Below are 24,685 nucleotides of genomic sequence, written 5' to 3'. Positions count from 1 at the left end.
TGTGCAATGATAGTGTTTAACATGATTTTTGACGTGGCCAAAGCTTTTGATATGGTAGACCATTCCATTCTTGTGGGCCGGCTAAGGAGTGTTGGTTTCTCTGAGGGGTCTTTGGCCTGGTTTGCTAACTACCTCTTTCAAAGAGTGCAGTGTATAAAGTCAGAAAATCTGCTGTCTCAGTAACTGCCTGTCACCAAGGGAGTACCCCAAGGCTCAATCCCAGGCCCCACGCTCTTCTCAATTTACATCAACAACATAGCTCAGGCAGTGGGAAGCTCTCTCATCCATTTATATGCAGATGATACAGTCTTATCCCCTCCCCAGATTTTGTGTTAAATGCTCTACAACAAAGCTTTCTTAGTGTCCAACAAGCTTTCTCTGCCCTTAACCTTGTTCTGAACACCTCCAAAACAAAGGTCATGTGGTTCGGTAAGAAGAATGCCTCTCTCCCCACCGTTGTGATTACTACCTCTGAGGGTTTAGAGCTTGAGGTAGTCACCTCATACAAGTACTTGAGAGTATGGCTAGATAGTACACTGTCCTTCTCTCAACACATATCAAAGCTGCAGGCTAAGGTTAAATCTAGACTTGGTTTCCTCTATCGTAATCGCTCCTTTTTCACCCCACTGCCAAACTAACCCTGATTCAGATGACCATCCTACCCATGCTAGATTACGGAGACATAATTTATAGATCAGCAGGTGAGGGTGCTCTCGAGTGGCTAGATGTTCTTTACAATTCGGCCATCAAATTTGCCACCAATGCTCATTATAGGACACATCACTGCACTCTATACTCCTCTGTAAACTGGTCATCTCTGTATACCCATTGCAAGACCCACTGGTTGATGCTTATTTATAAAACTCTCTTAGGCCTCACTCCCCCTATCTGAGATATCTACTGCAGCCCTCATCCTCCACATACAACACCCGTTCTGCCAGTCCCATTCTGTTAAAAGGTCCCCAAAGCACACACATCCCTGGGTCGCTCGTCTTTTCAGTTCGCTGCAGCTAGCGTCTGGAACGAGCTTCAACAAACACTCAGACTGGACAGTTTTATCTCAATCTCTTCATTCAAAGACTCAATCATGGACACTCTTACTGACAGTTTTGGCTGCATTGCGTGATGTATTGTTGTCTCTACCTTCTTGCCCTTTGTGCTGTTGTCTGTGCCCAATAATGTTTGTACCATGTTTTGTCCTGCTACCATGTTGTTTTGCTACCATGTGGTTGTCATGCTGTGTTGTCATGTGTTGCCGCCTTGCTATGTTGATGTCTTAGGTCTCTCTTTATGTAGTGTTGTGTTGTCTCTCTTCTCGTGATGTGTGTTTTGTCCTATATTTATATGTTATTTATTTATTTTTAATTCCAGCCCCCGTCCCCGCAGGAGGTCTTTTGCCTTTTGGTAGGCCATCATTGTAAATAAGAATTTGTTCTTAACTGACTTGCCTAGTTAAATAAAATAAAATAACAAATAAATTGAATGACTACCTCATCCCTGTACACCACACATACAATTATCTGTAATATTCCTGTCGAGCAGTGAATTTCAAACACAGATTCAACCACAAAGACCACAGAGGTTTTCCGATGACTCGCAAAGAAGAGCACATATTGATTGATGTGTAAAAATAAAATCTGACATTGAATATTCCTTTGAACATGGTGAAATGATTAATAACACTTTGGATGGTGTACAGTATCAATACACCCAGTCACTACAAACATACAGGCATCCTTCCTAATTTAGTTACCGGAGAGGAAGGAAACCGCTCAGGGATTTCACCATGAGGCCAATGGTGACTTTAAAACAGTTTCAGAGTGTAAAGGCTGTGATAGGAGATAACTGAGGATGGATCAACATTGTAGTTACTCCACAATACTAACCTAATTAACAGAGTGAAAATAAGGAAGCTTGTATAGAATAAAATTATTCCAAAACATGTATCCTGTGTTTGCAACAAGGCACTAAAGTAATACTGAAAATAATGTGGCAAAGCAATAAACTTTTTGTCCTGAATACAAAGTGTTACATTTGGGGCAAGTCCAATAAAGCACATTACTGAGTACCGCTCTCCATATTTTTAAGCATAGTGGTGGCTGCATCATGTTATAGGTATGCTTGTAAACATTAAGTACTGGGGAGGTTTTCAGGATAAAAAAATTAATGGAATGGTGCTAAGCACAGGCAAAATCCTAGAGGAAAACCTGGTTCAGTCTGCTTTCCATCAGACACTGGGATATGAATTCACCTTTCAGCAGGACAATAACCTAAAACACATGGCCAAATCTACACTGAAGTTGCTTACCAAGAAGACAGTGAATGTTCCTCTGCCGAGTTACAGTTTTGACTTAAATCTGATTCAAAATATATGGCAAGACTTGAAAATGGTTGTCTAGCAATGATCAACAACCAATTCGACAAAGCTTGAAGAATTTTGAAACGAATAATCAGCAAATATTGTACAATTCAGTTGTGCAAAGCTCTTAGAGACTTGCCCAGAAATACTCAGCCATAATTGCTGCCAAAGATGATTCTAACATGTATTGACTCAGGGGGTTGAATACTTATGTAATCAATCATTATGTATTTTTAGCTCATTGTGGATAACAGGAAGTCTAAAAGCTGCAGCCACGCCCCAGTTCTCATTGATGACACTGAGGTGGAGCGTGTGCCCAGCTTCAAATTCCTGGGTGTCTACATCTCAGAGGACCTCTTCTGGACCCTCAACACCTCAACCCTGGTCAAAAAGGCGCAGCAGCGCCTGTACTTTTTGAGGAGGCTGAAGAAGGCCTGCCTGTCTCCCAAGATCCTGGTGAAATTTTACTGCTGCATGGTCGAGAGCATTCTGACTAACTGCGCCACAGTGTGGTTTGGCGGATGCTCTGTGGCCGACCGGAAGGTCCTGCAAAGGGTGGTGAAAACCACTGGTTATCACTGGTGCCCAGCTCCCTGTCATCGTAGACCTCCAGCGCAAGCGGTGTCTGCGTAGGGCGCGCGGCACCATCAGGGACCCAACCATAAGACTGCTGAACAATTAATAAAATCGCCACCGTACAATTTACATTGATCCCCCTCTCCCTTTTGTACACTCGCTGTTTGTTTGTTATCTATGCATAGTCACTTCGCCCCCACATACATATACAGATTTTCTCAACTAGCCTGTACCCCCACACACTGACTCGGTACCGGTGCCCCCTGTATATAGCCTCGTTATTGTTATTCTTATTGTGTTACTTTTTATTTTAGTCTACTTGGTAAATATTTTCTTCTTGAACTGCACTGATGGTTAACGGCTTGTAAGTAAGCATTTCACGGTAAAGTCTACACTTGTTGTATAATAAAATTTGATTTGATTTAATTTGACTCTGACACTGCTTTGCAAAGTCTGATTAAGGACATTATTCAGTTCTACATGTACATGTCTACCTCGGTAACCTCATTCCTGCTATCCCTGTATTTCAGTTGCATGCCTCTTTGCACTTTAAATTTGCCTCCATTGCACATTTAGACTTGTCATTTGTACTTGCCATTTGCCTTCATTGCACATTTATACATCCCACTTAATAACATACATTGTACTTAATTGTTTCACTTGTACATTTTTTGAACTCTTTTATTTGCACTTCCGGTTAGATGCTAACTGTATTTCGTTGTGCTGTACTTGTACTTGTTCAATGACCAAGTTGAATCTAATCTAATCTAGTTATAAACTCAGCAAAAAAAAGAAACGTCCCTTTTTCAGGACCCTGTATTCAAAGATAATTCATAAAAATCCAAATAACTTCACAGATCTTCATTGTAAAGGGTTTAAAACACTGTTTCCATTGCTTGTTCAATGAATCATGAACAATTAATGAACATGCACCTGTGGAACGGTCGTTAAGACACTAAGAGTTTACAGACAGTAGGCAATTAAGGTCACAGTTATGAAAACTTAAGACACTAAAGAGGCCTTTCTGCTGACTCTGAAAAACACCAAAAGAAAGCTGCCCAGGGTCCCTGCTCATCTGCGCCTTAGGCATGCTGCAAGGAGGCTTGAGGACTGCAGATGTGGCCAGGGCAATAAATTGCAATATTCATACTGTGAGACACCTAAGACAGTGCTACAGGGAGACAGGACGGACAGCTGATCATCCTCGCAGTGGCAGAACACGTGTAACACCTGCACAGGATCGGTACATCTGAACATCACACCTGCGGGACAGGTACAGGATGGCAACAACAACTGCTTGAGTTACATCAGGAACGCACAATCCCTCCATCAGTGCTCAGACTGTCCGCGATAGGCTGATGGAGGCTGGACTGAGGGCTTGTAGGCCTGTTGTAAGGCAGGTCCTCAGCAGACATCACAGGCAACAACGTCGCTTATGGGCACAAACCCACCATCGCTGGACCAGACAGGACTGGCAAAAAGTGCTCTTCACTGACGAGTTGCGGTTTTGTCTCACCAGGGGTGATGGTCAGATTTGTGTTTATCGTCGAAGGAATGAGCGTTAAACCGAGGGCTGTACTCTGGAGCGGGATTTATTTGGAGGTGGAGGGTCCGTCATGGTCTGGGGCGGTGTGTCACAGCATCGTCGGACTGAGCTTGTCATAGCAGGCAATCTCAACGCTGTGCGTTACAGGGAAGACATCCTCCTCCCTCATGTGGTACCCTTCCTGCAGGCTCATCCTGACATGACAATGCCACCAGGCATACTGCTCATTCTGTGCGTGATTTCCTGCAAGACAGGAATGTCAGTGTTCTGCCATGGCCAGCGAAGAGCCCGGATCTCAATCCCCATTGAGCACGTCTGGGACCTGCTGGGTTGGAGGTTGAGGGCTAGGGCCATTCCCCCCAGAAATGTCCGGGAACTTGCAGGTGCCTGGGTGGAAGAGCGGGGTAACATCTCACAGCAAGAACTGGCAAATCTGGTGCAGTCCATAAGGCTACACCAGATACTGACAGTTACTTTTGATTTGGACCCCGCCGTTGTTCAGGGACACATTATTCCATTTCTGTTAGTCACATGTCTGTGGAACTTGTTCAGTTTATGTCTCAGTTGTTGAATCTTATGTTCATACAAATATTTACACATGTTAAGTTTGCTGAAAATAAACAGTTGACAGTGAGAGGACTTTTCTTTTTTTATATAATTTTTCTTCTACTTTAACAGAGTATTTTGTGAAGCTCGTTGACAAAAAAATGACAAATCAATTTTAATCCCACAATGAAATGTGGAAAATCAAGGGGTGTGAATACTTTAAGGCACTGTATATAATTAAATCATAACTGCTTTGTCATTTGTCACGAAGCGGCTCGAAGTTCGTAACAAAAGGGAGACAAGGAATAACAAAATATATTTATTAAAGTAAACTAAATACAATTAACAATGGTGTGTGTAATCAGTAATCCGTAGTGTGATGCGGGGTGTTGAAAGGTGCCAAAGCAAACAAAAGGCCACAAAAACACCACAACAAAACCTATAAAGGTGTCTGCATGGAAAGTCTCCTCCATGAATGGGGGAAGTGCTGTATTTATCCTGGGACACACCCGGGCCCAGGTGTGTCCCATGTCGCTGACGACCCTCCCGGCTCCGCCCACCGGCATCCTAATAAGGAAAACAAGAGCAAAGAGAAAGAATACAGCAGACAGAGTGGGAGGGTCGTCACACATTGCTGACATACATTTTCAATCTGATACAAATCTATATTCTCTGGACAAATAGACTTTATTTTCAATCTAATATAAATTTAGTCTAAAATCTCATATCAATTAAGGCATATTTTGATTATTATGGTAGCCTAATGATTATAGATAATACAATGCTGTAATATTTGTATTTATTATTATTCTTAATAAAAACAGGTGGTCGTTTCCTTTTCACGCATGGAAATCTGTTGCCTCTTGAAATTTCAGCTCTGTTGCGCTCTCTAGAGTCATATCGCCCAACATGTTCAATGCAGAGATGTAGGTAGTAAAGACGTTTCATTTTTTTATTAAAGAGAAGTCTTCAAAAAAAAATTCAATTCTTAAACATTTACATATCTAAAAGAGCAACATTTGAGAAAACACAATTTGTCCCCATACGGATGATTGATCAGATGGTAGCCGTCATCCTCGATTCCCTCGTTCCCCGTGAACACTCGCACAACTTCCCAATTCTTGCACCTTTGCCAACAGCACATTGCTGACCCGCATCACACTGTGGGTACAGAGACACAGAGAACATATTTATTTTTGCTCTAGTACACTGTGGCCTGCTTGAAATTATCAGACACAGAATAATGGTCACTCAAAAGATAAACATTTCAATGCTCAGGCATTTAACATGTTTCTACAATACAATTATATTACAATAAAGTAAATCCTAAACCCAATCCTCTTACCATGGGAACCCAACCAAACTTCTAATCCTAGGACAATGTCTGCTTACTGTAGAGAAGAAACAAGTTTAGTTCCATCTTCTGGCAAAGATGAACAGAGCAAAGTACAGAAAGATCCTTAATGATAACCTGCTCCAGAGCGCTCAGGACCTCAGACTGGGGGCGAACATTCACCTTCCAACAGGACAGCGACACTAAGCACACAGCCAAGACAACGCAGGAGTGGCTTCGGGACAAGTCTCTGAATGTCCTTGAGTGGCCCAGCAAGAGCCTGGACTTGAACCCGATCGAACATAACTGGAGAGACCTGAAAAGAGCAGTGCAGCAACACTCCCCATCCAACCTGACAGAGTTTGAGAGGATCTGCAGAGAAGAATGGGAGAAACTCCCCAAATACAGGTGTGCCAAGCTTGTAGCTTCATGCCCAAGAAGAATCAAGACTGTAATCGCTGCCAAAAGGTGCTTCAACAAAGTACTGAGTAAAGGGTCTGAATACTTATGTAAATGTGATATTTAAGTTGGTTAAAAAAATATATAAATTAGCAAACATTTCTGAAAACCTGTTTTTGCTTTGTCATTATGGGGTACTGTGTGTAGATTGATGAGGGGGAAAAAACTATTTAGAATAAGGCTGTAACCTAACAAAATGTAGCAAAAGTCAAGGGGTCTGAATACTTTCGAAGGCACCTTAAATTAAATACAAACTGAGTATCTCTTATTTATAACTCAATTTATTGCACACCCACGACATAATACCACAGACATTGAATAACATTATTCTTGTTGGATGTACCGGCTGGAGGTAGCCAATCAAATCAAAGTTTATTTGTCACGTGCGCCGAATACAAACAGGTGTAGACGTTACAGTGAAATGCTTACTTACAGGCTCTAACAAACAGTGCAATTGTTATGTAAAAAAAAAAAAATATATATATATATATATATATATATATATATATATATATATAGGTATTAGGTGACCAATAGATAAGAAATAAAAACAACAGTCTCACACAGGTTAAAGATAGACATGTAGGTAAGGAACACACACAGCAAACAGCCTCACCAAAGAGTCCTTGGGCGGTGGCACTAGAGGAAAGAAGGAAAAGGGGTGATTGTTTGGTTCCTCTCTTCGGCCACATGGTACATCTCGCTGGCCACTTGGCTTCTTCTTATCCCCATGCTCCTTGCCAAAGTCATAGCTGCTTTTGCCATAGTCTTTTCCCTAAATCTCACACACACACACAAAACGTACAACAAATATTAGAAGTCACATGCCATAGTGACAAGGCTGAAATAATTGAATGCAAACTTCCTTATCAGTAAACATCAGACCTCAAGAAAGCATGACCATTGGTCAACAATGCATTCCAGATGTCCTGAAACAGAGGGAACAGCACCCAGACTCACTGGAGCAAACTTAGGTGGCTGAGGTAAGGACAGCTCCTCTCGTCCCTCTTGTTGAGGTGTCCTCCAATCTCTTTCCTTCCTCTTCCAATCAGCGATGTTGTTACTAGTGGACCTGAACCCATCAACAGCCTAGGGACAAGAGAATTGCCTTATTGGGCAGACCCACGCACTGCTTTATCCATATACTGGATTGACTGACATGTTTGTGGTAATTTAAACTTTGATACTATAAAATGATGACCCTACAAGTAACACTTATTCCATCTGTCATACAAGGCCAAAAATGAATGTTCAAGTGAAGTGTTACCCCTTGTTGCACTTTGGCATCAACTCTTCCTCTGTGGCCTCCCAGTTCATCTGGAGATAGCAGGGTGCTCAGCTCCAGCTCTTCCTCATTCCCGTAGCCTTCAAACTTCACCCAGCAGCGTTCGCCTCTCAACCACACCAGCACCGCTGGGTAGACCAGGCCATCCTCGGAGTACACCGCACGACACCGGTAGCCCAGCCTCCACACCTGGTACACATAGTGATAAAAGCAAGCTTGAGAAAAGGAACCGAAAAGAAGTCAAGTTAACAGTGCTATCATGAATCTTTTACCATGGGTTTCTTTATTAGTCACACACCGTTGCAAAACGTTTTTACACCGTAGCACGTTTTGCTACAAGAACAAAGTGTTCTCCTGATGAAGACATAAAAAGTCAGAATTCATGCTTTTTGGTTTTGGTTAACTCTCATGATTTGGAAGGGGCCATCCGCTGACCACATGCCACAATCTCAGTCTTCTGTATAGCCCAACTCAGGGATGGCCAACTTTGATGGGAGTGGGGACCACAAAAAATCTGAACGCAGTGGCTCGCAGGTCTGCGTACCCACATCCATACCCACACATGCAGTCAGAGCCGGCTCTAGCCTTTCAGGGCCCTAAGCAAAAGTTTGTTGAGATTCGGGGAGTTCTGATTCTCTCCGTTTTGGTGGGTTGTCTCCAAGCTTCTCTTTCGCCATCTTTTTCATCATTACATCTCTAAAGGATGAAAGAAATACAAAAGGAGTTCAGTGTTTCTCCTAGGATTTTATTCAGTAGCGTTGGCAAAGGGAGCGTGGGGCAGGGGTCTACCCGCCCCCCCTGGATTTTTTTTTGTTGGGGGGGGACAGAGAAGGTCACTTCAAGTGACTTTTTAAACGGACATTCTACTCCAAAATAAATTCAAATTAACACCATCTGAAATATAATTTTCCCTTCAAAACCCATTATAACCTTTAGCTCAACTGATGCAGCATAGTGGCTTTAGGCTGAAGCATGGGGTTGCTCATCTGCATTTACCATTGAAAAACCCAAAGACATGCATCAAATTCTACTTGCTACAAATATACGTTGTAAATTGTCCCTCTGACCGAAAAACACATGTCTCTGCTAAGGCCGTTAAGGTAACCGTATTACTCTCCACACCCAGTAAAATTCCATGTGACCATTGAGTCCCAGTAATCTTCTCTTATGCACTCTGGACATGCGTTGGTAGTACCTAACTCACTAACAACCATTAGGTTGCTAAATGGCCTGGTACTCAGGGCTCTATTGTCCCTCTAACCACTCTGACATCAATGCAAATAGAATCAGAAATCAAACATTTCTCATCAAAACAGTATTGTGCTTTTAAAACTCACCCCGCTGTAATTAGTGAAAGAAGAGCAACATGGTTGTTGTGGATGTTGTTTGAAAGCCTAGCTTAACTACAAATAGACAGCGCTTCCTAAGGTGATGATTAATTCAAACACCTACCGTAATTTCCGGACGATTAAGCGCACCTGAATATAAGCCGCACCCACTGAATAAAAAAAATATATATATTTTGAACATAAATAAGCCGCACATGTCTATAAGCCGCAGGTGCCTACCGGTACATTGAAACAAATGAACTGTACACAGGCTTTAATGAAACACGGCTTGTAACAAAACTAAATTAGCTTTAACGAAGCACGGCTTGTAACAAAAAATAAAAAATTAGCAGTAAGCTTTAGTTGTCTTTTTGCACTGATTCAATTCCTCACGCTGCTGTTTCCAACGTCTTATCCGACTCATTAAGACCAAGCTCCCGTGCAGCAGCTCTATTTCCTTTTCCAACAGCCAGATCAATCGCCTTCAACTTGAAAGCTGCATCATATGCATTTCTCCGTGTCTTTGCCATGATGAGGGTGACAAAATGACTACCGTAATAAGTTTGAGAGCGCTCGATTTAATCTAAACAGTAAACAAAAAAGTTGTTTGACCTTAACCCGTTCGGCAATTTCATTGGTCTAATGAAAGCTTCATGCCGCCAAAAAAACTGAGCACGGCAAAAAACTGAGCACATCACAGAATGTGTTTTTTGGGAGAAAAAAAATTTTAAGCGGGAAAAATCCATATATTAGCCGCGTCATTGTTTAAGCCGCGAGGTTCAAAGTGTGAGAAAAAAGTTGCGGCTTATAGTCCGGAATTTACGGTATATACGTATATTGGAGCTTATGCCTGCACATAGGCCTATATATGAGCCCAAGCCCGAGAAATGTATTTTTTTGTTTAAATGGTGCTGTTATACAATACATAGCCTACTGCATATTACACACACCAGAAAAACAAAAACAGATTTAAGATGCCTTTGGTACATATTTGGTCTAGCCTACACAAAAATAAATAAATAAATAAATAAAATAAATAAAATCGCCTTTGAGTATGGACTGTATTATTATGCATACTGGATGGACTGGTTACGTTATGCTAAACTCCAAACTTCCTATCCATGAGTCTGGGTAAGAACATGTAGGCCTAGGCGATGCTGTAAGTTAATTGATTGTGCAGGCAGGCTTACAGAATTACCCTACAATTATAGTGAGTTTGGAATATCACCTGTCGCGCAGCACGATGCTGCATGCTCCTCAAACAGTGGTTGTTGATGTGTGGAGTGAAATAACCAGAGTAGCCTACCAGGCATGATTGAAAAACAAACTGGCCAGAAAGCAGCTATTTGAGTGCCGTAAGGATGACATGTCTTTTTCCCCCCCTGCCTATTTGATAAATGGGCCATTCTAAATCTAAACTAATTTCACATATTAGTAAAGACAAGATTAAATTGAGAATAGTCTGATGGGTGATAATATGATCACTTGATGAGAGAACAGAGTGTGCAGCTTGTGACAAGGAACTTTCTTTGCGGCCTTCTCAAATCATCAATGGCCTATAGTCACATCATTCAGCCCATATAGGTTTTGATTCTAAGACGTTCTAAAAGGTTTGTATCGTTCACAACTGAAGTTGCCAAATAACTCTAAATCTAGCACACAGGACCGGTTTCAGATGATCACATTTACGCTCAACATAGCTACTTCATATGTGCCCACGCTCCGGAATGAGAAACATATTCTATTTAACTCAGCTAAGTTCAAATATATTCTTACTATATAAAATCATATATGATATGTCATGGGACTTAAGCATATATTGTCTGCTAAATGAACAAGCCTACAGCCGATAGGATAGCGCATAGCCAGATAACATACAGTAGGCCAACTCATATTCTGTCCTTCTGAAAAACACTTTCTTCATATCATAATGTTCCTTTAGATATGCCTAAAAGAAATTATGGATTTATTGTGATGGTCTATATTAAATGGATTTAGACGTTTTTTTATTTTATGTAAATGTTCCAAAGGTGTACGTCAGAGGCTTGTATGCGTGGGGAGGCCTGGAGATGCTAAACATGTTTATGTTAAATAACAGTTCATTACCGTGAGACCGGCAACCTTTTGCATGACAATAATAGGCTGACAAAATTGAATGACCGCCACAGCCCAAGCTGCCAAATTAATATAGGCTAAACACTTGAGATAATTTAGGAGTCGTTATTTGATGATTGTTCTTCTGATGAAGGTTCAGATTCAGATCAACTTGCTTATCCCACAAGGGGGAAATTCATTTGGTCATGTGCTTAACAAGACAGTACATAAACACACAGAAACTACACAATAGAATTTATTGAAAGTGCTATAGCCTACAGATTTACAGTGACAGTGCAATATGCTGAATACTGGAGGGACCAACAGACTTTCCATTGTACAGCCTAATGGCTGTTGGGATAAAAGAGTCCCCATGTCTATCTGTTAGTCCCGTGTGGCTCAGTTGGTAGAGCATGGTGTTTGCAACACCAAGGTTGTGGGTTTGATTCCCACGGGGGACCAGTACGGGGGGGAAAAAAAATGTATGAAATGTATGCATTCACTACTGTAAGTTGCTCTGGATAAGAGCGTCTGCTAAATGACTAAAATGTAAATGTAATCTTCTTTTGAAGAAGTCTCTTTCCCCTTGTCCGGCTGCTGCTGTGACTGAGTTGAGTGAAGGGGACTTTTAGGAGGATGAGTTTTGTGTACAGGTTGGTGGCTGATTCTTGATCTTTACCAATTATCCTTCCCGCCGTCTTGATCAAGCGCTGAAGCTTGACTTGGTCTTTCAAACATGCATATCAGACCAAAAGGACAGCACACTCTGCAGGACAGATTTATAGAGCACTGGTAGGATATGACGGTCGACATTAAAATGGTTCAATTTGCGTAAAAAAATTAAGAAATTGCAACAGTTTTTGTTATCTTTGTAACGGCATAGTCATTGAATTTCAGTTTGTCTATTTCGATTCCCAGGTATTTGCATGTGGTCACTCTATTGACTGATTCCCCATTGATCTTCGTGGGGGGGGGCGGTAAGTGTAGTTTTGTTCCTTCTGAAATCCATTTCCATCTCTTGTTTATTTCAAGAAAGTTATATGTGCACTACTGGACGAATTTTGCCGTTTCTCTCTCAAAACCTTGAAGGGAGGCTAGGTCTAGGAGGAGGAAACCCACAACAGCGGTGTCATCTTCGTATTTAAAGAATGTGTGGTCTGAGTCAAAGGCTTGACAATCGTTTGTGTACAGTATCGGTGAAAGTACGCAACCTTGTGGGGCTCCCGTATTCATCGTTCTAGATGTAGCGATGGCGGCGTTAAACTTCACAAGGAAATTATTAATCCACTTGATCAGTAGAGAGTTGACACAAAAATTCACCAGCCTATCCACCAGTAGGTGGGGTTGGATGGTGTTAAACGCACTACTGAAGTCAATGAACACAATTTTCACTAGGCTATTTGCCTTTTCTAAATTTTCAGATCTTGTTCAGCATCAAATCAAATTTATTTATATAGCCTTTCTTACATCAGCTGATATCACAAAGTGCTGTACAGAAACCCAGCCTAAAACCCCAAACAGCAAGCAATGCAGGTGTAGAAGCACGACTAGTAACGCATTATTATAAACGCAACCATTTCAAAGATTTTACTGGACAGTTCATATAAAGGAAATCAGTCAATTGAAAAAAATGTATTAGGCCCTGAACGATGGATTTTACATGACTGGTAATACAGATATGCATCAGCTGGTAACAGATACCTTTAAAAAAAAGATAGGGGCGTGGATCAGAAAACCAGTCAGTGTCTGGCGTGACCACCATTTGACTCATGCAACGCAACACATCTCATTCGCGAGTTGATCAGGCTGTTGATTGTGGCATGTGGAATGTTGTCCCACTCCTCTTCAATGCCTTTGCGAAGTTTCTGGATATTGGCGGGAACTGGAAACGCTGTCGTGAACGTCGATCCAGAGCATCCCAAACATGCTCAATGGGTAACATGTCTGGTTAGTATGCAGGCCATGGAAGAACGGGGACATTTTCAGCTTCCAGGAATTGTGTACAGATCCTTCCAACATGGTGTCTTGCATTATCATGCTGAACATGAGGTGATGACGGTGGAGGAATGGTATGACAATGGGCCTCAGGATCTTGTCACGCATCTCTTTGCATTCAAATTGCCATTGATAAAATGCAATTCTGTTCGTTGTCCGTTTCTTATGCCTGCCCATACCATAACCCCACCAAGGGGCACTCTGTTCCCAACATTGGCATCAGCAAACCGCTCGCCCACACAACGCCATCCACGTGGTCTGTGGTTGTGAGGCCGGTTGGAGGTACTGCCAAATTCTCTAAAACAATGTTGGAGGCGGCTTATGGTAGAGAAATTAACATTACATTCTCTGTCAACAGCTCTGGTGTACATTCCTTTAGTCAGCATGCCAATTGCATGCTCCCTCAAAACTTGAGACATCTGTGGCATTGTGTTGTGTGACAAAACTGCACATTTTAAAGTGGCCTTTTGTTGTCCCCTGCACAAGGTGCACCTGTGTAATGATCATGCTGTTTAATCAGCTTCTTGATATGCCACACCTGTCAGGTGGATGGATTATCTTGGCAAAGGAGAAATGATCACTAACAGGGATTTAAACAAATTTGTGGACAACACTAAGCTTTTTTTTATGCGTAATGGAACATTTCTGGGATCTTTTATTTCAGTTCATGAAACCAAAACTTTAAATGTTGCATTTATATTTTTGTTCATCGTAGTTGGGATGAGAGACCAGAGAGAATTTGTTTAGTTATTTTTTCAAAACATTTCATAGCTACAGACGTCAGGGCTACAGGGCGCAAATCGTTATTTTCTTTTGGCCTGCTGTTTTGAAGTATTTGGACAATCAGCGACTTTTTACATAAGTCTGGATTTATCCCACTGTCCAGTGACAGCTGGAACAGCTTCTGGAATGGTAATGCGAGCTGGTCTGCGCATGCCTGAAGTTCCTTGCTGCTGACACCGTCTGGATCAAACGATTTCTGTGGGTTGACACGTTGAAAGCATTGCTTGACGTCATTCACTGAGCTCTGTATCTCAACAGCTGGTATTTATTTTATTTAACTAGGCAAGTCAGTTAAAAACAAATTCTTATTTACAATGACGGCCTACCCCAGCCAAACCCTCCCCTAACCTGGACAACGCTGGGCCAATTGTGCGCTGCCCTATGGGACTGCCGATCACGGCCGGTTGTGATACAGCCTGGGATCGATCCTGGGTCTGTAGTGATGCCTCTAGCACTGCGATGCAGTTGCTTAGACCGCGCCACCCAGGTATGCTGTCTATACTGTCCAGTGCCACTTTCTGCTGCGATGTCAAATCACATGTCAAACCTGCAATAGAAAAACTGTTCAAATCATTTGCAAAAACAAGGTCATTTTCGACAGTCACACAATGTCTCTTAGATTTCTAGCCTGTAATGGCTACAAAGCCTTGCCAGCCATTTCTACTGTCCTTGTCCTTAAAGGTTTTCTAATTTGTCGTCTTTGTATGTTGCCTTGCACTTCTCGATTTTGCTTTTGAGTCTCCTATGAATATTTTTTCTTTCCTCTTTACTGCCATCTGATTTAAAAACACTTTCTTGTTGAGGAGCTCTTTTAATTCCAAGTTACCCACAGTTTATTATTAGAGAAGATGCTGACTTTCTTTTTGGGAATAACGAGATCCTCACAGAAACGGATGTATATTCCAGGTCATCAGCGCTATCTGTCAGGGTTGCCCAGTCAGTAGACTCAAAACAGTCCTTGAGGGCTTCAGGAGTCCAGCTTTTTAATCTCCACCTTTTCAGCCTTCTCTCCTTGCAGTCACGGTTTGTAGATTGGGATGAGCTGAACCATGTTATGATCCCAACCCCTGAGATTGGGTAGTGCCTTGGAACAATACTCACCTGGGATGTTACCATAACAGAGGTCCAGATAGACCTCATTTTGGTTAGGACATGTAACATATTGCTGGTATGACGATAAATGTTCAGATAGACTGCACATGTTAAAGCCTCCCATTGCACATGCTAAAGCCTCCCATGATTAGCTTTACTGCTTCAGGTAACTGTCTCAGCCTGGGATACTAGGTCATGTCTCAAGGTGGCAGCGACTTGGGTGTCAGCAGCGGGGGATATGTAAACAAATAGTCGGACCTAATTTATTTCCCGTGGCAGGTAGTATGGCCGTAGGTTAAGATAGATTAAGAGCAAGGAGTTCAACGTCTTTAGTAGAGACCTGGTGCTTGGTTGTAATATGGAATTTCCTGTTGACGAATGCACAAACTCCTCCACCTTTTCTCCTACAGGAGTTGATGTTTCGGTCCATTCTAACGATTGTGTAGCCATCCAGCTCCACAACGGAGTCGGGATCCTGTTCCGTAAGCCTGGTCTCAGATGGACAGATCAGGCTCGTCGGTACTCAGAGGTATTGGGTACAAGCCCGTAGCTCATCAGTCTTATTCCTTATGCTTTGTACATTGCCATAGAAAATAGACGAAAGGGCTGTTTTTTTAATCAGATTCTGAATTCCTCCTTTACTATCACGCTTCCTTGGTTTAGATGCCTTTTCTTGGGAGAATGTTGATTGCGGTATTCCACTGTAGTAAAGACTTGCATCACAGGGTCAGCGATTACGCAGGACATCTTGTGTATGATATTCACGGTTGTGGATCGCTATATCTATTGTGGGTTAGGTCGACAGCTTGTTTGGTGCGTTTCACGACAACAACAAAAGTGATTAAAACTAACAGCCATAGTACTGTTATTTGCTATCTGATTTAATACCACAAAAAAATGTGGTTGATTGAGGAGGATCGCAACTTCAAAACACTTAAAAAATATATTTTAAAAAAAGGAGGGAAGGGATGAGCACAAATGACCGTGTCGCTGCGAGAACAGACGCAACACTAAGACATGGAGGAGACATTCATGCTGTTTGTTTTTGTTTTAACATATGCCCCGCGTCGTTCCGTTTCCATCGGTTTGCTTCAGTTTGGTTCCTAGAAAATACACCCAAAGTCTCTTGTTGCGTACGGCTCATCCTTTTCTCCCTCTTGGGCTGGTCAGCAGCTTCAGGTAGCAGGGCACTCTGGTCCAGCTCTTCCTCATTTCCGTAGTTGTCAAACTTCACCTTGCAGCGCGCCCCCTCCAACCAAACCAGGGTGGCAGGGTAAACCAAGCCATTTTCTGACCACACAGACTTGCAATGGGCCTTAGGGCCAATTTCAAGTTTTCATAACAATCGGTAATCAGCCTTTTTGGATGCCGATTATGTTGCAATCCACGAGGAGACTGGCAGGCTGACCACCTGTTACGCGAGTGCAGCATCAAAAGGACCTTGTGGCTGCAAGGAGCCAAGTAAGTTGCTAGCTAGCATTAAACTTATCTTATAAAAAACGATCAATCTTCACATAATCACTAATTAACTACACATGGTTGATATTACTTGGTTAACTAGCTTGTCCTGCGTTGCATATAATCAAAGTGGTGCCTGCTAATTATCATCGAATCACAGCCTACTTCAACTTCACCAAACGGGTGATGATTTAACAAAAGGACATTCGCAAAAAAAGCACAATCGTTGCGCAAATGTACCTAACCATAAACATCAATGCCTTCCTTAAAATCAATACACAGAAGTCTATATTTTTAAACCTGCATATTTAGTTAAAAGAAATGCCTGTTAGCAGGCAATATTAACTAGGGAAAGTGTGTCACTTCTCTTGCGTTCAGTGCAAGCAGAGTCATGCGGCAGTTTTGGCCGCACCATTTCTTCCTAACAAAGACCGTAATTAATTTGCCAGAATTTTACATAATTATGATATAACATTGAAGGTTGTGCAATGTAACAGCAATATTTAGACTTAGGGATGACACCCGTTCGATAAAATACGGAACGGTTCCGAATTCACTGAAAGAATAAATGTTTTGTTTTCTAAATGATAGTTTCCAGATTTGACCATATTAATGACCAAAGGCTCGTATTTCTGTGTTTATTATAATTAAGTCTATGATTTGATATTTTATAGAGCAGTCTGACTGAGCGGTGGTAGGCAGCAGCAGGCTCATAAGCATTCATTCAAACAGCACTTTACTGCGTTTGCCAGCAGCTCTTCGCAATGCCTTATTGCACAGCGCTGTTTATGACTTCAAGCCTATCAACTCCTGAGATTAGGCGGGCAATACTAAAGTGTCTATAAGAACATCCAATAGTCAAAGGTATATGAAATACAAATGGTATAGAGAGAAATAGTCGACGCGTCATAATTCCTATAATAACTACAACCTAAAACTTCTTAACTGGGAATATTGAAGACTCGTGTTAAAAGGAACCACCAGCTTTCATATGTTCTGAGCAAGGAACTTAAACGTTAGCTTTTTTAAAAGTGTTCATTGTTCATTCAGTACTGTTGTAATTGTCATTATTACAAATATATATATTTAAAAAATAATAATAATAACATTTAATTTAAAAAAAAATTGTCCGATTAATAGGTATCGGCTTTTTTTGGTCCACCAATAAATCGGTATCGGTGTTGAAAAATCCCAATCGGTCGACCTCTAAATGGGACCCTACCTCCCACTATTGAAAGAATCACAGAAAGAGCACTGTGGAAAAGCTTCATGCCTACATATTCCAAAAGTGTTCATTTTCAACCTATGCCTAATTGATTACCTTTGAGTTTGCCTTTGGGTCAACTGGTCCTTTGCTTGGCACATACGATTCAGACAGTGTCTGTGGGTTGTCTGCAAGCTTCTCATCCCGCTCTTTTTCATCCCTCTAAAAGATGAAACAATGGAGATTATTCAGGATTCCGTTTTGGAAAAGTGTTCTTCTATTTGGGTTTAAGACATTCCTCCCATCATCAATTCACAAGGATGAATCTCATGACTTGGAAGGTGCCATCTGCTGACCACATCCCAAAAATCTCAAGTCTCCCGTATACCCTAACTGATTACCTTTGAGTTCGCCTTTGGTTCAACCGGCTCCTTACTCAACACATGAGATTTGGGGAGTTTTGAGTCTGTCAATTTCGGTGGGTTGTTTCCAAGCTTCTCTTTGCTCTCTTTTTCATCATTACAGCTCTAAAAGGATGAAACAAATATTACAGGAGAAAATGCAGGATTCGTTATTGGATCATTGTCATGTCTTGGGGGTATGATATTTGACCCTCTAACTTTCTCGTTCATCATTATTCACAATTCATTCAGGATCACCCGTAATCATGGTAGCATCCACATTAATGTAGAAGTGTTTAGAAACATATTTTATTCTTATTTATATTAAAAGTCATTCCAAAATGACACAATACATTATTTACCATTCATTTCTATTGGGCACAAAATAATCTGAAAGGCAGCCAGACATGAAGGAGACATTTATGATATTTGGTTTTGGTTTTAACACGTGCCTCCCATCTTCGATTCACAAGGGGTGAATGTCATGAGTTAGAAGGGGCCATCCTCTGACCACAAAACATTTAGAGACTCAGAGACCAAATCAAAGATCATGAAAAAAAGCTTCAAGCCGACACACCCCAAAAACGTCTTCTATCCATAGACTTATTACCTTGGAGTTTGCCCTTGGGTCAACTGGTTCCAGACCTGGCACACAAGATTCAGACAGTTCTGACTCACAGTTTCTGTAGATTGTCGCAAAGCTTCTCACTACTCTCTTTTGCATTGTTTAAGCTCTGAAGTATGACTGAAACAAAGGAGATTCATTAGGGTGATATTCATGTGCTGTTTTTCGTTTCAAGACATCGCCATCAACAAAACAAGTTCTACAGGCCCTAGTTTTGTCGTACCTGGACTACTGCTCAGTCAAATTATTGCCCCCACAAAGAGGGACATAGGCAAATTACAGTTGGCCCATAACAGAGCAGCAGGGCTGGCCCTTAAATGTACACGGGGAACTAACATCAATAACATGCATGTCAATCTCTCCTGGCTCGCAGTAGAGGAGAGATTGACTGCATCATTACTTGTCTTTGTGAGAGGTATTAACATGTTGAAAGCACCGAGCTGTCAGTTTAAAATGCTCAGACACCCATGCATACCCCGCAAGACATGCCACCAGAGGTCTCTTCACAGTCCCCAAGTCCAGAACAGACTATGGGAAACGCAAAGTACTACTGCAATTTGTAAGTCGCTCTGGACAAGAGCGTCTGCTAAATGACGTAAATGTAAATGTAAAAATGTTGTTAAGAGATAGATGAGAGGGGTTGAGTGGAGCTGAAGGGTGGGACTAAAACCAAAAAAACAAAGATAACTAATGTAAAATATATTGTGTTTGTAAAATTTATATAGTTCTGTAGGTTCAGAACTTTTGTGAAAAAGCACAGTTAAAAATATATGGCAAATAGAAATCTCCGACTTCCGACTTCAGTGTGTTCAAGACAATTGGAAACTTGGGAAAACGTGCTCCGATTGGGAAAATGTGTTTTGAACCGTCATCCAACTCGGAATTCCAAGTAGGAAACTCTGGCATCTTTCTAGAGCTCCGGCTTGAAGGTCATGATTTGGCCACTTTTTTTTTCCCAAGTTCCCAGTAATCTTGAAAACACAATTAGGCTTACATTAATGGTTCGTTCAAGACAACTGGCAACTCGAAAAAATACGGGGTCAAATCATGACGTCAATGATCTTAAGGTCGGAAAGTCAGAGTTCTAGTTGGCCCTCAATATTAATTACCGTATGTTAGGTTAACCACAGTGAGTTCCCTAGGGCGTCTTGCCATGAACCCCAGATGAAGAACGCGAGACCTGTGTATTACTTTTTTTTAAAGCACGCAATTCCCCCTCATAATCAGATACCGTTCGGAAGGGGCTCGGGCAAAAGTTTAGAACGTTCACTTTCATATGTGACTAGAGTTTCACACAGATATGAGTCCATAAATTCGGCGCCCAGAAATACTAATGATCAAGTATAGGCTAAGCAGTCACATCTATTTGTCAATAACATAATCCGTCGATTCATCAAGGAATTGATCAACTGTTACAAAGTTGACAATGCATGACATCGTCACCAAGGGAAGAAGAACATCTATTGTATATATCAAAATGATTACAGGCGGTATCGATAGCCTATCCGAAATAGATTGTATTTGGGTACTAGTGTGCTATAATTTGATTTCATCACAACTGCGCTATTCACAGCTCAAGATAAGCCTTTCCAGTCGCTTGACAATTTATGATATAAGCTTATCAAACCTGAACTACACTACTGCAGTATCAAGTAGTGGCTGCTAATTGTCCCCATTGTCTATTTGGTTGACATTCATTTAGCGTGAAACGCGTGATATCAGAATTGAGAGCAGATCAGGGAACAAATCAGCGCATGTCTCCAAACCGGGCACACTTGATACTGTGTAAAGCGCGACTAGTCTGAATCAACATCATTCTTCGAGAGTGTAGATATTCAATTGGCCACGAAACGGCGCTCCACGCTAAGAAGAATGACGTTTTATTATATAGCCTCACTGTACATACGGCTTTCTAATCACTGTTCTGGCACTCTCATTAGGTACATGATTAAGCAAACAATTAAAGTTTTGAGCAAATATGACTATTAAAATATGTAGCCCTTGGAGTTGAACAATAACATGAGGTTTATTTAAAAGTTATATATTTATACAAATGAGTAAGCAGTCTAATTTATCCATATGGATTTCATCTGCAGAGTATCTGCATTATCTGCAGAAATGTGGCTTTTTCAGTAGAATGTGAGCGCTTGGTCTTGGTCTCATGACACTATTCAGCATGGGGCATAAGGGGGGACAATAAGAGTTGTAACTTGTTACAACAAGTTTCAACTTGCAGTTTCCTTGCGATGCAGCACTGAGTCCACTGAGGGGCGACTCGTGGTGAGCAATCTGATGCGAAAACCCACTATTCTTTCTTACAATCACCAGACTGTATAGATGGAACAGGCCTTAAGAAGATATAATTGAAAACTATTCCCGAGAGTATTGGCTAATAATAACAATGTAATAAGCATTCATAGGCCCATACAGTAAGTAGCCTTCAGTATCATGCAACATGTGGATGGAAGAAGTTATAATTGAGACGAATGGAGTAGCCTAGTTTACTTGTCTGTCTGTAAGGTGAGATGTCGTAATAGACAGGATAACACAATCCACGAATAGATCCTGTGACTGCAGATGCAATTTGCCATGGTGGAACTAGAAGCTAGGTATAGGTGATGAAAGTTCCAGGTAGTTGAGTTCACTGCAGAATTTCGGCCACATTCTAGAAGATATACGAGTTTCAGAAATAAAGGTAGGGGAGCGGATACCCCAAGAAAATGTAATTTACATTGGTTTCACTGTCTGGACGCATCTTGGTTACACAGTACAGTACTATGGGCTGCTTGCTGCGCGTGGTTTAACAAGAGGGAGGCCAGGTGCTATGGTAACAAACATGGACGGTAACAATGTATCCCTCTCTGCAAACTCCTCTGACTGCGGTGCAATCAACCAACGGACTTTGTCACGTTATTTTTGGCATTAAAAAACGGCATTAAGTTTTGTATTGAACAATGTAATGGAACAATATATCTTATGTTAAATCAAACATACTTTCATAGACATGTGACGACCCCAGTATGAAGAAATAGGCAGCAATGGAGAAGCTAAGGGAATTAATTCCATTGCACTCCGTAGAAGTAAACAAATTGATACAGAGCGAGGAAGGTGGGGGGATTCTCTGAGACAGCCCACGTGGGTCCCCGAAAAGCGTTGGCGTAAATAGCCAATGGTTGAAAAGAGTAGGGATTCCATGTGTACCAATGGACCAATCAGAAAAGTAGCGACTGAGTAGCACCACGCCCATGACGAGAGTGGCTATAACCGTTGAGTTTCGCACGATTGTGTCAGAAACCACTGAGCCACAGACAGAACTAATACAAGGACTTTGCAATTTAACAACGAGCGAGTTTACGCTGAAACACTGCAAGTTAACCTATATCGTATTGGATTACTTCATTGACAAGGACGTTCTGCAAACCTCGATTCGGGAATATACTCATTGGAGATTATCCTGGATATCTTTGTGGATTATACAATTACGGATTTCAATATGACTCTGGAAGAACTCGTTGGATGCAATATCACTGAGAAAAAGTAAGTTCCTTGTACATTTGTCGCTCACAATAGCCGACATATTGCTGTAACATAGTGTGCATTGAGAATAGATGGTTTGGCAGTGAACCGTGAAGCACATGTAGCCTCAGTACTGAATTCACCAGGTATTAGTAGCCTATTCTCAATTGTGGTGCATAACTAACATAATGTATTTTTCTTGAAGGATGGAGACCGTGAATCAAGCACTAGAAGAGCTGCTGGTGGCAGCGCAGCAACAAGACTGCCTGACTGTGGGAGTCTACGAGTCTGCAAAACTGATGAATGTGTAAGTACATTATTGACCATTCTATCCTATGATTGACCATTCCATAATATGAGTCAATGGCTGCAAGCATGATGCGCATTGCAAGACTTTTGTCGCCATATGTATCTATATTTACAGAACAGATCATTAATGTACTATTCCCTTTCTTTCTGCAGTGATCCTGACAGTGTTGTGTTGTGTGTTCTGGCGACTGACGAGGATGTCATTCCACTGCAGATTCACTTCACGCTCATCCAAGCCTTCTGTTGCGACAACGACATCAACATACTGCGTGTCTCCGGCATGAGGCGCCTCGCTCAGGTTCTTGGCGAGCCAAGCACCGCTGACAGCAACGGCAACGAGCCCAATGATCTGCACTGCATCCTTGTCACTGTAAGTACATCCTCCTATCTTCTTATTGGGATTACATTGACCGGGCAATAGGCCTTGTGCGTAATTGTTCATTTTGAATACGTCGACATGATCTAATATCATCACAATTTCCTAATTCAAGACATTCCTGACGATATATCTCCTCTTTTGCCTACAGAACACCCAGTGCCAGTCTCTGAAATGCCAAGCGTTGCAGGATGTCAGCAACTACTGCGAGGAGAGCCGCTGCAAGAACCAATGGGTACCTTACCTGTCCCTGCAGGAGCGCTGAACGAATGACCCTCGCCGAGAAACGTGAAAGCGATTCAAATAAGTAAACAAGTCGTCATTCTTGAAGAATGAGAAAGGCGTTCAAGAAGGGGCATCGTCGACATGCCTGTGTTTGCCTGCCCTGGTCCGCTATCCAGTGACGGAGTTGAGCATGCGAAGATTCCGATGGACAATGCGCATACAACCATGACGCATCTGACCCCGCTCTCTTCCTTCGCGGAAAGGAACAGTGTCGGCCGGAGTGGGGCGTAGGAACGAACTGTAGAGAAATCTCGCTGCTGTTTGCCCAGCCATGTTGGAACAACCGGGGGCGGCTGCATCGCGTGGGAACGCACTTGCAGTTTCGTTATTTGAGAGGAGGGACAAAGCAACTGTATCAATGAGAATACAGACTTGAAACTGAGTTTAACCCTATGCTTTCTGACGTGGAAGTCAGTGTGTTTATGATCAAATGCAATGTGAATGACTGCAATGCTCTACAGTTGGATGTTATGAGTAACAGTGCAATGAAGAAGTCTTCAGAGCAACAATGCCTATGGGTTGTTATTGTGTAAAAGATATTGATAGGGTATTGTGTAAAAGATATTGATAGGGTATTGTGGTTACACTCATAGCCAGGTGGCTGCCTGTTAAGAGGGTCAAAACAATGTAACAATGCCACAATGTAACAATGTATTCATTTATTTGACATTGACACAATTAACTAATGTATTGCTATTATTTAAGTTGAACAGAGTAATATATAACAGTGAAATGCATTGTTGAATAGAATGTTAAACCTATTTGAATAAATTATTGAACTGAAATTGAATTCTCTGAGTGCTTTATCCTATGGGAAAGGGGGCATGCAATTATTTGCTGAGGTGTGCTTTGGGTACTGTTTCAGTGTTCTCCAACATTGTTTCTGGTAACCTAGGCCTACTGTACAGTATTGCACATACATGAACTTCACTCCAGCTGGGAACCAATTGTTTACATTTTAGTCATTTAGCAGACGCTCTTATAGTAGTGAATGCATACATTTCATGCATTTATTTTAGTACTAGCCCCACATGGGAATTGAACCCACAATCCTGGCATTGCACACACCATGCTGGCATTGCAAACACCATGCTCTACCAACTGAGCCACAGGGA

At 41.7% G+C, this 24,685-nt stretch overlaps 2 protein-coding genes across 5 annotated transcripts; one reads left to right on the top strand and one right to left on the bottom strand.

The window, feature by feature from the left end:
- Positions 1 to 5,386: 5,386 nt before the first annotated feature.
- LOC106613607 (survival of motor neuron protein) lies at positions 5,387 to 19,501 on the bottom strand. Of its 4 annotated transcripts, XR_006756901.1 has the most exons (9): positions 19,070 to 19,501; positions 18,460 to 18,585; positions 18,176 to 18,280; positions 8,087 to 8,293; positions 7,780 to 7,908; positions 7,436 to 7,594; positions 6,373 to 6,418; positions 6,074 to 6,188; positions 5,387 to 5,594 (listed from the first exon to the last, which is right to left on the bottom strand). XR_006756901.1 is itself a non-coding variant. In XM_045687384.1 (8 exons), the coding sequence occupies exons 1-7, from the start codon at positions 19,181 to 19,183 to the stop codon at positions 6,416 to 6,418; spliced, it is 843 nt and encodes a 280-aa protein (XP_045543340.1). In that variant the 5' UTR covers positions 19,184 to 19,501; the 3' UTR covers positions 5,609 to 6,188; positions 6,373 to 6,415. The 4 variants fall into 4 exon arrangements, 3 of the variants coding, with proteins under 3 accessions (XP_045543340.1, XP_045543339.1, XP_045543341.1); XM_045687384.1 differs by lacking the exon at positions 5,387 to 5,594 and having other exon boundaries at positions 5,609 to 6,188; XM_045687383.1 differs by lacking the exons at positions 5,387 to 5,594; positions 6,074 to 6,188; positions 6,373 to 6,418 and having other exon boundaries at positions 7,350 to 7,594; positions 19,070 to 19,499.
- A 2,872-nt stretch (positions 19,502 to 22,373) lies between these two features.
- LOC106613608 (growth arrest and DNA damage-inducible protein GADD45 beta) lies at positions 22,374 to 24,355 on the top strand. Its single transcript, XM_014216042.2, has 4 exons — positions 22,374 to 22,621; positions 22,806 to 22,907; positions 23,063 to 23,279; positions 23,437 to 24,355. The coding sequence occupies exons 1-4, from the start codon at positions 22,578 to 22,580 to the stop codon at positions 23,548 to 23,550; spliced, it is 477 nt and encodes a 158-aa protein (XP_014071517.1). The 5' UTR covers positions 22,374 to 22,577; the 3' UTR covers positions 23,551 to 24,355.
- The last annotated feature ends 330 nt before the right edge of the window (positions 24,356 to 24,685 follow it).

This window comes from Salmo salar, chromosome ssa10, assembly GCF_905237065.1.
Source record: "Salmo salar chromosome ssa10, Ssal_v3.1, whole genome shotgun sequence".
Taxonomy (NCBI): domain Eukaryota; kingdom Metazoa; phylum Chordata; class Actinopteri; order Salmoniformes; family Salmonidae; genus Salmo; species Salmo salar.
This window is presented reverse-complemented; position numbering and strand designations above follow the sequence as displayed.